This window comes from Anguilla anguilla, chromosome 10, assembly GCF_013347855.1.
Source record: "Anguilla anguilla isolate fAngAng1 chromosome 10, fAngAng1.pri, whole genome shotgun sequence".
Taxonomy (NCBI): Eukaryota; Metazoa; Chordata; class Actinopteri; order Anguilliformes; family Anguillidae; genus Anguilla; species Anguilla anguilla.
The window spans coordinates 17,962,164-17,976,704 of NC_049210.1; the positions used below are offsets into that span (position 1 = coordinate 17,962,164).

At 42.7% G+C, this 14,541-nt stretch overlaps 1 protein-coding gene across 6 annotated transcripts in view; it reads right to left on the reverse strand.

The window, feature by feature from the left end:
- ralgps1 (Ral GEF with PH domain and SH3 binding motif 1) overlaps positions 1-14,541 on the reverse strand; it is a 170,851-nt gene that overhangs the window by 124,513 nt on the left and 31,797 nt on the right. For all 6 annotated transcript variants that reach the window (XM_035436319.1, XM_035436321.1, XM_035436316.1 and 3 more), the window contains 3 exons: positions 9,879-10,009; positions 5,435-5,539; positions 4,960-5,010 (listed from right to left, as the gene is read on the reverse strand). In XM_035436319.1, coding sequence (XP_035292210.1) covers positions 4,960-5,010; positions 5,435-5,539; positions 9,879-9,935 — 213 coding nt within the window. In that variant the 5' untranslated portion in view covers positions 9,936-10,009. The remainder of the gene's footprint in view (positions 1-4,959; positions 5,011-5,434; positions 5,540-9,878; positions 10,010-14,541) is intronic.

Sequence of the window (14,541 nt, forward strand, 5' to 3'; positions counted from 1 at the left end):
AGTAACCGTTTGGCACTGAGAAAAAGCCCGCGCTTCCACCGCCGCCGCCGCCGCCGTCGCGCGAGGGATGGAACGCCCTCGTGTGGCGCAACAGTGCGAATTCAAAAACATTTAGAGGGAAAGTTGGCGTTTCCCCGCCTGACCAAAAGCACCACGGGGGCTTCTGAATTCAGAGATCCACAGGATTATCCCCTGCCTCCCCCCCCGAAATACCGCAGGCAGATACAATTTCACCTTCGTAGCCGTTTTCCACTCCAGAAAGTGCGGGAGCACGCTCGGAGATCTAAGACAAGGCTTAAAGCAATGCAAACACACTTAATAACGCCCACACCAAAATGGAGGAATTCCCAACCATCAGCAAATGCTTCACAGAACACCTAGCTCTGTCCATCTCCTGACGAGAAAAAAACGCTATGTGGGCAGTGAATGAGTCTTTTTTTCCCTCCTAAAAGTTCTTTAAACTCAGATTTTTTTTCTCTTGCAGAAACCAAAATTCACAGAGCAATCAGGTATTTGAAAGTTATATAAAAGCAGAGGAACGTGCGGCAAGAGGTTTTTCCTGCGGCTGCTCTGAAGGAAATGGAAACTCTAATTGGGATGAGATAGATGGAAATTGCTGGGAGGGAGACAGATCCCAATATTCCAGTTTCCAGTGCCCAAACCCAGTCTCAGACCGACCACTTGAAAACACACTCATACACGCAAGGGCAAGCACCCGTCCTACATGATGAAGAATATATCATCGGCGTCATGCAAAAACACATCTGCGTGTTTTCTGTCATTTTGTTTTTTACTGACACTGACAGTTCTCATCCTGCCCTATGCAAAGTCCCCAGATCAATGGCAAAAAAAGAAGAAAAACAAGCACGGAACCATCCAGACCCACGGCGCAACTCACTTGCGCAGACACATTTTAGGTGGCACCACCTGCGCATGCGTCCCACAAAACACACCTCAAAGGTCGTGAGTGAGTGACCACAATTTGCCATGCATAGCCCATGGCGGCAGTTCCTGCGCACTATGGGAAAAAAACTAAAACTCATTGATGCTCATTGAGAAATAGAAGCAGTTCTTTTTTTTGCTCTTCCTGAGAATTTTTTCTTAAATTATTATTTATTTCCTGGAGATAAAAGGTTCGTGCACAACAGGGACTATTTCCTCTGCAGATGCATTTTCTAATGCGAAAGGGGGCCAATTCAGTATCACTCTCAAACATTCATGAGAATGTTATGCTGACTGTGCAGGAAAAATGCAGGAATGCAGGTTGCACTTTTTTCCACCGCAGTCCTACAGAAAGCTTCATTAAAGCGACCTCAGCTCAGAGGTAATCTAAGGATTTCTGATAAAAACAACATGAACCCAGAGTTCTAGCATTTTCTCCAGGCTCAGAGATAAAAACCTCGAGCAACCCAAACGGTTAGATTTATCGCGGAATTACTGTTGATGTTTCGTCATTTTTGTTGCAGAGCCAAAATAAGGAATAAGAAAAACCTGTAAATGGTTTCAGCACAATACGTGGGTTTTCTTGATCTTTAGTGGAAAGAATTTAATAGTTCAATTTAGTTATTATTTAGCAGATCCCCTAATTAAAGCTTGGAATGCATATGTTCTTGGAGCAGGCAATACTAACCTTATGGAAAGTGAGTATGGCTGATATATACATGAAATATCAAGCCAGCTCAGGATTTATTAATGCTTTGTCCAACAAAACACTTTCCCTAGGGTTTGACACAGAACCACTCCGGGTGCCTTTTTTAAATGATGCAGCGTAAAGACTGACTGACAGCGACTGAGAAAAGGCCAGGGTAACCTGTCTGCTGACCATCTGCACCCTGTTCCTGTTGCTGTTCTGGCTAGCTAGCGATTACATGCCTTGTGTAATAAAATAATGGAGTTCATGGTCCATAAAGGCTTTCGCACTGTTCCCAGCTTGGGGCTTATAGTGGCAGGTCCAGGCCTCTGCTATGTCATTTATGAACTACAAATGGACTCCACAAGACTCCTCATTGAGCCAGGGGTAGGATGGATTCACATCATAGTTTCTCAGGCAATCCCTGAAACAATTCCTACATTAATTCCTTAAAACAATCTGTCAGGTGTCCACAGACTATCAAACCACTAAAGTGTGAACAGACTTAATCTTCAGTGCAAAATATGACAAAACAAAATCCAGTTCACTGATCATGACTTAAGTGCTTAAATTGATACAACCATGTTTTTCCACTAACATTTCCAAAGCATGATAATGAGCAACAACAGCTCATATCTTGGCTAAACTTTCATCTGCCTCTTGGCTGCCCTTACACAAACTAGTATCTTGGACTTATCAAGAGTGTCGAATACTTCTGCCGTATGTTTTTTTAAGCTATATTCTGGGAAAATTAGACCATTTAATTGTGCCTGCCATTTTGATTTCAAATTTAGTAAAAACTTTCTTCAATTCAAAAAAATAAATATTTCTTCCAATTGCAGTAATACGAAGATACAGAGATAAATTTGATGTTATTTTATGCACAAAACGAACCAAAGGAAAATGTTAGGTTTCACAAAAATGACGGGTTTCTTCTTTCTTCAGCTTTTTGTAATGCAAAACACTGTTTAATCCAGACGCTACCTTGGCAGATCCAACCTGAATTACAGCTCATGTTTGGACACATTTCCCATTCCTGAGAGCTCTTGTGTCTAACCGCTCTAAACATGTACATCTACATGAAAATTAACATTGACTGCAGCCGTTACTGACTGCAGCCATAGCATTTCAGAGACTGACGTGGAAATGCTTGTCAAACAGTTTCCAAAGGGGTTTCCTTTTCAGACTGGTGGTCTGTGCATACGAGCGTGCTAAATGAGTCAAGTTCCGCGAGAGAGTAAAATATACAGTGACAGGTTCCACACTGTTGTATCAGAAATCCAGCCAAGCAAACAATTTCCTTCCTTCTGTTGTGGTGGAACAGCAAAACCTTAGCGATCGGTTTCAGCGGCGCGGGAACTGGCGGAGCGAAGGTTAACAGGGAAAACTGTCACAGCCTATCAGCATCCTCGCAGCTTGGATGACAGGGGCTGAGCTGCGATTCGGTTGGCCGTCACCACGCACTGCTGTCCTGCACTGTGCCACATAAGCCAACAAAGGGGTATTGCGCATATTACAGCGCAGGTGAAACTACACTTCTCCCCATCTCATTTTAATGAAATACATCATAAATCCGTTATTTCCTCATTAATCCTTATTATCTGTCATCGTCCGACTCATCGCCCGAGCTCAGCCACGACCCACAAACGGAAACCACTTTTGCTACGGCACAGGAAATAAGCCATAAAATCCTCCCGTAGTGCCTCCCTGAAACGCCCTAACCTACAAGCACCTGCTCTGGCCACCAGGGAAGGAAGGTGGGCTGGTATGTGCTGTGGTGAGCGGGTGAGGTGGAGGGCATGGTAGGAGGGGCCCTGGCCAGGACAGGAAGTGCGCAAAAGAGGGACCACGGCACAGCCGGGCGGCCACAGGTCTCCACCACAGGACTCCCGCTGGCTTCGCCCAGACCGTGTCATCCGGACGGGAACAGCTGAGCTCATCTGAGGTCAACAGACAGGCCTGAGACAAAGCCTCCGCAATACTGAGAACAAAATGAAGCTGACACACTGTCTCCAAGCACGCACGCACACACAGCCAAAGACGTGTAAGAAAAGTCTAATACATGCTAAAAATACAGTTTCAAGCGATTTCAAATGTAATAGGCCCTTATATTAATAGGCCCTTATATTGACCCCGTAAAGCACAAATTTCACACTTTATTTCTCCCCCCTGCTAATTTGTACCAAGCCAGGGTGAAAATAATTGCTCACTGTTACACATCCTTCCAGGAGACCTTCTCTTGCCCTTCTCCATATTACGAATGTACTTTTATCTGATTCATCAGACATCCTCACTTTCTAAGTTCCTCTCTCTTAATACTGGCAAATATGCACTGCCCTCCAGGCATTTTGAGTGGGTATAGTGAGTTTACTACAGGGTCATAGTCTTAACTGGGACTTGAATTCTTTCAAAAATTGGAATGTATTCATTTAAATAATAATACATACCTTACAGAATATATATATATACATATATATATACACACACGCACACACATACATAAACATGCTTACGTGCTTATATTATCAAGATCAGAAAATAATATATAATTATATTGTTGTGTAATTTATTTATCATTATATTTTCCACAACATCAACACCCTTTTAATACGTTGCAATATAACAGTATATCCCAATTCTGGTAGGGCCAAACTCCAAGCAAAATGGCAGTATAGAAAACACTGAGAGCCCCGATCACTTACTGACATTGTCAGGACCACAGTCTTTATCATTCCGTGCAGCTATAATTGCTTTTAGCAGAAATAAGAAGATTCTCTCCAAGTTCAACCAGACCGTCCCATTAACCTGCACTTAAACTGACAGAACAGATGTGGTGCACAATGCTAATGCTGGCGTATGCAGAGATTGCTGGGCTGGTCAATCGATCAGTACACCCTGTACTCTTTTTTTTTTTTTGGGGGGGGGGGTGGGTGGGGAGTGGGCGGGGGGGATTGCTGCTTCAGTGGTTTTTTGCTAGCTTGTCAATGTGTGCATTGCGAATTTGCTCAGTACTGTACCAAATTCTACAACACAAAATAATACAGATTCCATTTGCACAGACAATGTGCAGTAAAACCTACCATGTCTCCACCTCCTCCTCTCAATACTACTATAAAATAATAATAATAATATGCTAAAAAGTAATGTAAAACAAGTCACGTTTTTTCAGTATGATACCTTGGGGTTCACACAGCAAAAGCAGAATTACCACAAATGTGCTCTCTCTCCTTACCAACACCTTCAATCATATGAAAATGAATTGATTAATAACCCAAAAAAAAACAAGCACCAAAAAAGAGATCCAGACAACCTCAGGCCACCTTTCTTACCTCTGGCTGTATCGCTTTGAATACTGGGACATCCATGAGGGTAATCTGGCTCTGTGAAAAACAAAACGGAAAAAGACTTAATAAAACATTCTGCTTCCAAATACATTTAAGTGCTACTCCAGATGTGCACACACTATCGATTTATGACCACTGACCAAACATTATTTCAAAAGGCCCTTTATTAACATAATTATTCTCCAGTACCCGTGGACATTCTATAATGTTTTGCCTGGAGGTCCTAAAGGGCCACCAATGGATCTGGAAATTAGCAAAGACCGGTGCCACAGTGCAAACATTTACATTTCCTTGCATAAGACACACACACACACACACACACACACACAACCCAGCAATAGTTTTATTATGGCCACCAGGGTATCTCGGTGTCTGTCCCGGGTCACGTGACTGCGTTGATCTGTGATGTCACAGGGCCATTAATTACATTTTCAATCCCGTTCCTCTCCCTGCTACTCACAGCAAATTCCTCTGGTGTCACTTTCAGCACGTCAAACACAACAGCATCGTAGCTTTTGGCATAGTCCACACTCCGCCCATCCAGGGACTCCGAGCTGCTGCTGCCCTGCAGACGAACAGACAGACGGTTAGACGGACAGACAGACCGAGACAGTCGATCAGGATGACAGCCAGACAGACTGTCAAACAGACGGATGGACAGAATGAAGAAAGCTGACAGGTAATTCAAATGTGAGACGATGGCTACACAAAGATATGATGCATGGCCAGTACCTACAACAGAGAGCAAAACTATTCGGTTTCAGTTTCATTGCCAGCATATGAATGGAAAACAGAATCCAGTCACCTCTCATCACGTTAAAATGGATAAAAACTTTTCTGGATTGCCATTAGAAATTACACGGCTATTAATATTCCTAAATTACAGCTGTTATTTATTTTCTTTGTGTCACATAACTCAGTTCACCCCGACATTTATTAAGGATTATCAAACCGTAAAACACAACAGACTGGATGAATAAAGTGCACTCTTTGAAATTATTTTTCAATTAATCTGGAGATCTCGGTCTGCTTGGGAATGCCGTGGTTCTGGGTGGGAACAGACACTGGGGCGAATCTCAGCTTAAGGCTGGGGTCCTGATGGCGTCGGCCACAGAAGAGCTGCACAGTGACATCACGGGTTTGCGCTGTGCTTGTGGGGCGTGGCTTTCGCTCTCCTGTCCTGGATGGACGGTCAAATGAGACGCGTCCGGTGAGACGCGTCCCATCTAAGAGACTCCGCTCTGGAAGGAACGTGTTCCCCGGTACCTTCTCCTCAATGTTTCACCCGCCCCATCTGCGTCTCAGCTGTGGCTTGTGGTTTTCCTGTACCCGACGGGGGGGCCCAGGGATGGACACAACCTCCCAGTTTGTAGCAGTTTGAGCCGTCAAAGGCTTTACTAGAAGCAGGTGAGAAACAGCTCACTGTCCTACTTTAGTAAAAACCTGCACTGGCTTATATTACTACACACTGGGAATGAGGTTTCCATCCCTGGGCAGCCTAATGTGCCTCACATCTGAGCTCCTCCATACAGGTCTGCCAGCACAGGGAGGAAAGTGATGGTCATTGAGTATGGCACACAGGAGTTATGGGAGCGGGTAATCGAATGCAGGAGGGGGTGATGGAAAGGTTTCTTGGTTGCTGAGATCCCTGTTTCACCCTCGGGCGTTTGAGACATGAATGCTAATGCTAAGCTCCATATCAGACAAAGCGACGTCCATCAACAAGCCAACTGAGCACCTGAGTGTCGCTAAATGAAAATGGGTTGGCGGGAGGCACGCTTGACGCTCGGCCCCATGGAGGTCACTGAGACACAGGCTGAAGGTTTTTATTAAAGTTTGGCACAGCTGTGAGGGGAAGGAGGGTGAGACAGAGGAGGCAGGAGGGAGGGGCAGAAGCTCATCTGTGGTTCTGTGGTTTGCGGACAGGAGTAGTTTGCAGGGCTGGCGAGTATCTGCCCTTCTACCATCCTTGAATGGTACCATTGTACCATCCTTGAAAAAGTAATCATGTACCAGTTGGGCTAAAAAGTTCCTTGACCTTCCACAAGGTGGCAGCACTACACTTAAAATTATTTACATTAGATGTTGGCTCTTCATTCAAAAGAGCATACCAATGCTAGCAAGTGAAATAGCAGGAACATATGTTTAATGCAAAGAAATATAAATATAATTAAAAACTTAATTGTTCATGCATTACATTTTAAAATTTTATGATATAATTTCTCATTTAACACTCCGGAAGTACAATGATGATATTGTAAACATTCTCATGAATCACACAATATCAGGCTGTCATTTTGATTAAGTAATCCTTGTACCACACAAAAGTCATTAAAACAGAACAAAACCACTGCGGAGGGCGAGCACTGGCTACAATACAGAGCAGCTGTGGCAATGCTGGCAGTGAGGCTGAACGTTAAGGTCTCAGAAGACAAAACTGGATTAACATGGATGGGTGATTTTTCAGGACCAATTATCATCTGTTACAAGACAAGACAAGCTGGGAACATTGGGCCAATGGCTCTAAGATCCTCCCAAAGGCACTGCTGTATCTATTCTTTAGAGACCTTCGTAAGAAAGGGTATAGAAAGGCACTGTCAAACTTTGACCACCTTCAATCACTTTAACCTACAATTCTCTTTATGAAACAATGATATAGTTTAAAATATGATCCTAAGGAATGACAGGTTATTAGTATCTATCTAAGGCCTGCAAATTTCCTTCAGCAGCTTTTGGTGCACACGCTTCCCTGCAGTTTTGTATTATGCACAAGAACAAGACTGAATGCACATTTCCCGATAGTTTCAACTACACAAAGTTAGTTAGCCCAGACGTTAGCCCAGTAAAACCCATTTAAAATGCAGGACTTTTTGTAAGAATCCCCCCTGTCTTAAATAAACCCCATTATCTCCAAAACTACATAAAGTACAGGCATTATTCAAAGCTCTAAATAAAGTACATTTGTGCCAAAATGACCAAATCCCTGATCCTATGTGAGCCTAACTCAGTAAACATACGGGACATATTTATTCTGAAAAACAGAAAGAAAGAAATCCAAAAATCTTCATTTTGTATTTTCTTTATTCTGTAGTGATTACATGAACTTTTCTTACAGGTCAAAACCATATTTCTTTTTCCAACTGTACCCCTGGATGTATAAATCACCAGGATAAAAGTTTGGAGTGTATTGAACAAAGCAGTAAATATGTGTTTTCCCAAAGGTGGGCTCAAGTGTTCTTAAACTCTCTCCAAATTGGAATACTGCGCAAATCTTTTTTTCCAGCCATAGTCTACTTCCAGAAGCTGATTCTATTGATGTGGTACCCTCTGGAATCCCGCAAAATGAACTATTCTTTATTTAACGATTCCCTCTAACCCCAGTGTCCTTTAGGAGAGCTTCTATGTACAAAACATGTTCATAATGGTTATATAATGGTTATCACACACACACTACATTCACCTTGAAGCAATCAATCCATTTGGTTTTACTTTGCTGACCTGTGCTCAGCTGTCAGGCTGCAAAATCAGGCTTAAGCAAGTTGGCAGCTGTAATTTGCACATGCAAACAGTGGCTGTATAAAATGAGGCATACCCTCCCAGCAGTGAGGGAAGTCATGCCTCTCACCAATAGCCTCACATGCTATTACAAACATATCAAATCAAATCATAAGGGATTTACAATAATATAATGCCCTTTATACACTATTGCAGCGCCCTTTATGCAAGCACTTGCTGATAAGCAAACAAAGCTCTGATGAACAATCGAGCTGCCACTTGCGTGCCATGCGAAAACGGTGAATGTAACTCTGTATGCAACAGAATAGCTAAGCCACAGCTTCAGTTTGAAGGAAGCTGTAAACCACATTTTAAAGCTGTGCAAACGAGCTTGAAGAACATGAGACTGTAAGGTTACTGTAACATATACAGAGTTTCCAAGCAGGGGCAGAAGTCACGATGGGTAGATCATAGAGAGGGTTGATTTTTTCAGGCAGTAGCTTGCTTTTAGCTCATTTATTCAGCAGTAGAATGTCTAATTGAGATAATTTGTTTTACTGTTTGTAAGGTAAGAAGATGCTTTTTTGGAAAAAAATGGCACTTCTCATTTTTGAAATTCTATTTACGTACCTAGAAACTCTCTTTGGAAATAATGGAAATAATGCATTGAATCTTCTTAGCCATGTACAAAGAGTGGATTGATTACTTATGGCTCAGAGGGGGATTTTGGTGACGCCAGTATCATCACCCTAGTTTTAGCAGATGTTGGACTTGTTGCTGACAGTTATTGGATGATAAAATACCATAGTCATCATCATGGGGTGTCACCCCTCCTTCGGGGAAGGGGACTGCTTTGTTATTTCTTTTATATCTCTAGCATGATATACAGGTTATAGCACAGCACCTTGAATCAATGACAGAGAAAAGCAGTAATTTAAGAGAATGTTATTGTTAGACACCAGCATCTAATTTCATGGCCATTGGGCTTTAAGGGTTTAAAATGACGTTCAGGTTTCCCGCTCCCACTCTTGAATTCGTTTTCGGATCTTTGCTGACAGCTGACCAAGTCTTGGTTGCGTTGACCTAGTTCTTGAGCGTTACCTCTAACCCATAACTGCTTTCAATGACATCAACTCAAATGTGTTTCCAGGCCTCATTTCATCAAATGAATGTTTGGTGCAAGCTTTTCACTGCATTCAGAGGACGACCAAAGAGGTCAAAAACATTTGAGGGGATTTACAAAGCAAGTGTTGCACCCTGCACCCACTTTCGTTAAGTCAAGATTTTACACGTAAGATACGAAATGATGTCTGCTTGCACCGAACCCAGGCAGGCCATCTCATTGGCTGTCCTTGGCCATGATGCGTACGGGTCAAGGCCGTGGCAGCCCAGTCAGTGGGTGGACTCACCTCTGGAGTGGCGGAGGTGACCGTTACGCTGGCCATTAGTCCATTCCTCCTGTACATGCCGGCGGCCAGGTAAGCGGGGAGGGCACACCGCGGGCCTCAGCTGAAGGACACACATGACCTCTCATCCATCCCTGCAACGAGACAGAGGCACCGATGATGTCATAATGCGCACAACACCACAGATAAGTACAGCAAATAGATCAGTCTCCCCAACACAGTTAGAACCAAACGTACTGTATCTGACATAGGAAACAATCCGATGTCTATGGACATGTCTCTACAATCGAGAAATCCCATCGATCAGGACCTGCTCAATGTAAATAATTCATTACTGATCTCCGTATTCAATCTCCAATGCCTTCTGCAGTAGAAAGCAGTGACTTGCATCATCTGGATTTATGGAGGCCATAATAGCCATAGGCACAGACTGTTACTCATGCTGTCACACTTACTATGGGTCAATTGAAAAGAACCGGATATCGAGTCACGTCTTATCGCAGGATAATATTAACGTAACATTTCACGGAAGCACATCCATTTCCCACAAAGAGAACACAGGCTTGCAAGGTACCTGTCCCTCCCAGGGTGGAAAATACAGAACAAAAGATACTTAGATGAGCACCAATAATTTACATGTCCGTTACGTGACTTCTTAAACAGACCATCCTCTCCCATCCATCCCCCAGAGTGCCTGACCCTTTTAAATGAGAGCCAGAGCGCACTTCTTTTTCATTATTTTTTTGCCCAATGGCCATGGTGTGCTCAGCAGTCATAAAAGGACACTGGAAAATATCTGACTTTTTAACAAAGGAAATACATGCACGCACACACACACACGCACACACACACACAAAGATACGGACACGCACACGCACACACACACAGATATAAAACATGCATATTTTCTGTAACACCCAAGTGCCAAGCTAGGAAATGTAAAAGAGGTAAGGCAGGGCAGGGAAGAAAACAGACGTGTTTCTATAGATAATGGAGAGGAAACAAAGGAGCTTTTTCTGAACGCCTGTGAAAATGACCTTAACAGTCCCAGCAGGCTTATATACACGAAACCCTTTATAGCTATGCTAGCACAGCAGATCCTCATTTACCCTTGTCTGTTTGACAGAAGACTTAGTGAACTGTACAATACTTGTCAAGCTATTTTCAGTAGACAGTATAATTGCAGGATGAGTTTTCATTGCTGGCAGATACAAAAATGAGAGAGCTCAATTACAAAAAAAAGTTTTAAACTGAAGTTCAGCAAAGGAGAACGCATCCGGTTGTTGCATCATGAGCATATCATAAGCTGCAATAAAAACTGTCCAGTGTGTTCTGCATTTGCGGTACTGAAATGCCCCCTTCAGTAAAAACGGGGTACTCTAAGTGGGATATTAAGAGAGTAACACAAAAAAATGAATGCGACTCAAATAACAGAATCAGTGAAAAATTAGGATGAAGTGAATCCATATCCGACCCTCATCGCTCCCCCCTCCACTTCAAAATGCCGAATAATGCCTTCAGTGTGATCGTGCAGATTTGCAATAAATCACAAGTCAAAATGCAGTTTATTTATTTTAGCATTTAGTTTTAGTTCTGATGATTTTATTTTTTTCCTGAGCAGACCTTGATCAGATTAAGTAAAGTATTCATGCTACACTCTGTTGAACACATTACAAATTATACATTTTTGTACATCAGAATTTGCTTGTCTGTTTTAATATCTGATTGTCCTTTGTGACAAATTAAAACTATTTTAAACTAGGCCGGTCGGTATTTGGTTAAATGGTGGCATATGGTTCAACACTGCAAGTGACTACACAATCTCCACAATGCTGGTAGTTTGCAATTACATTAAATATTTTTAAATAAACAAAAAAAAAATCTTAAGCATTTGCAGGGCTTCAACATTGACGTTATGAAATGAATATACATAAATTAAAGAGCCAGTCTACATGTTATCACTGATCAGTGAGAGAATTAAAATGACAGCATGTGTTAGGGAAATTAAATTTTGGCTATGCACTAGCAAAGTTATTTTGGATTGCATTTATATTTCTCAACCTATTTTCTTTGCAAGAATGTTGGTTTCTTGTTGCAAAGTAGGCCTATTTAGTGAATTATTAAAATTTGAGGGTTAAAATTGAGTCAGGCCACCCAAGAAGTGAAAGATTAGTAATACCGGTTTTAACAGTGTATCAGAGGGAAGTAACACCAACATTAAAACAGTAACACGAAGACAAGCCTAGAACCCATGAGCCACTCACAATATTTTCTGAGAGCTCGGCTTAAGGCTGTAAATCAGTCATCCTAAAATGGATGATGATGACTGGAAGCTCCCACCAAACCATAGATATTAATACTGCAGTTCCGTGGAGATCAATACTCCATCCCGCAAGCACATGCTGTTAAACTAATGGCTCCAATTCACTAACGGTATTGATTAGCATTTATTCTCTTCCACTACAGAAAATATGACTGAGCTAAACATCCATAATTCAGTTAGAAGGCTATTTGTCAATAGATTAAGTGTGAAATGCTTTAAAACCACAGAAGACACATTGTGAACATGCTGTGTGTTAAGCACTACTCACACTGAGTATTTCCTGAAGGTTGCTGGTGCAGTTAGAAGTGGTGGGTCTGGGTAGTCTGCATGCATTTGTAAAATTTTAGAGGAACCAGAAAATTTCATAAATACAAGAACTTTTAGTAATGAAATGTCTGTTCAATGAAAAAGTAAAAAAAAAAAAGAAAACTGACTATAAACAGATAAACATCCAAACTCAAACAAGGTGTATGTATCTTCAGTTTTAGAAGAGATTTAGACTGACTTAGATATCCAATTTCAATGGTTCAACACTTATATAACATTGACCAGCAGAGGGCGATGCTGTCCAATAATGTAAAAATCAGTATTCTGCACAGATTCTGTCCATTTCTTCAGTGGCCTACATTGTGATGGCTGGCCATTGATAACCACAAACACATTGTGCTTTCTTGCCATTATTATTTTGATAGCAGTCTTCCTCGCGTGAAACTGCAGCATGAATTCTAATCACGAGAGCTCAGGGCCACGAGTCAGGGTGTTGCTGTAGTTTTAATGGCTTTTTCACTCAATCCCTGTGAGGTGCCACTGCCTGAGAGGGGGATGAGAGAAACAAGGGGAGGGGGGGAGGGAGTCTATGCAGTTAAGATGCAGGTCTGTCTGGGCAAATGAGTAAGTTGCTGAGGGTTAATATTTATCAATCGATATCACGCCTCCACTTTTATGATGGGGATATAATTTGTCAGTTGTGGGTGGAGGGGGATGATCAACAACTTGCCAGCACACCCAAGCAAGGAGACAGAGGATACATTAACTACACAGAACTGTCTCAGCTCCGATTAGGGGCAATTTCTCGCTTTTGGGAGTTTGGAGTTCCTGTAATTTCATCTGCTCTAGAGAGAGTTCCTTAGGCACACAGTATCATTAATATGCTGAGACCGCGGGACCATGTCCTGTATGTGCACACCGTCCAGAGAACTGAAAAGCGAATACGTGCACAAATGCTGTTGCGTGTGCGTTTGTGTGAGTGTGCATGTGTGTTTTTGTGTGTGTGTGTGTGGGGGGGGGGTCTATAAATGATTGTTTCCCGCATCGTCCCACCTTCTAATCAAAAGCACCTCTGCAAACACCTGTGCGATGCTGTGATTATTCTTGGATTATGCATAATATACACATGAAAGCAACGAAACGCCAGGGTGACATCACCAGCTCTGGGAAACATTTGAGGTGAAGTATAAAAACCCATTGAAGGGTTTCTATGGTAACGGTTTCTGCTCTTCTGCAGCACAAAAAAAAACCCATTCAGCAACAGCACAGAGGGGCTTTTCCTCACCACCAATCCTGTTCCGAGTTGAGCGAAGGACAGGCTGTGTATTCTCCATTACGGTCCATGTTGAACAACACAAATCCAATGATACTATAATCCTCCATGTACCATAAGCTCTGAAGTCTATGGCAGGTGTGATTAATAACTCTACTAGGGCAAACAAAACTGTACTCAGATACACTTTGAGTGTGTTGCATTGACAATGCACTGTGCATTAAAAAAAAAATTTTTATCAAGGAACTTGATTCATGGAGGAGGAACGCCGTGCTCTGTAAGACATGGCCGCAGTCCATGCCACCCTGGCTGACTCACGGACGCGCTACATTTGGAAAGCTGAGGGAAGTCTTGTTCCTTGCAGGGATTTCCCCGAACCGCAGGTACTTGCCCAGCCTCCCTGCGCTCGTTCGACGGAAAACAGAGATCGTGACGGCAGGCGTTCCTCAGGGCTACAGAGAAAACAATGCAGAAGAAAACAAAGCATTTGTTTGCTCTTAAGTGAAACTCTGAACTCCTCACGCATGCTCTTGTTTGCAACGCCGCCATCTAGTGCGTGCCATTGCGTCATCGAAGGCCGACAACCTCATGTGACCAATGGCCCGTGGCGTAGGACTTCGCAGGTGTACGGCAGGCCGATGTTTTGTTAGGTTTCCACAGCAACCGGAAGGAGACTGGTCTACTGATGTAATACAGCCAAGCCTTCCATGCAAAGCAGCCAATCCGACAGGGTTTACACAGCTTACTGTACAGTAAACTGTTTCCTTCCTGCCTCTTGCTATTACCACACCACTTCCTCGCCA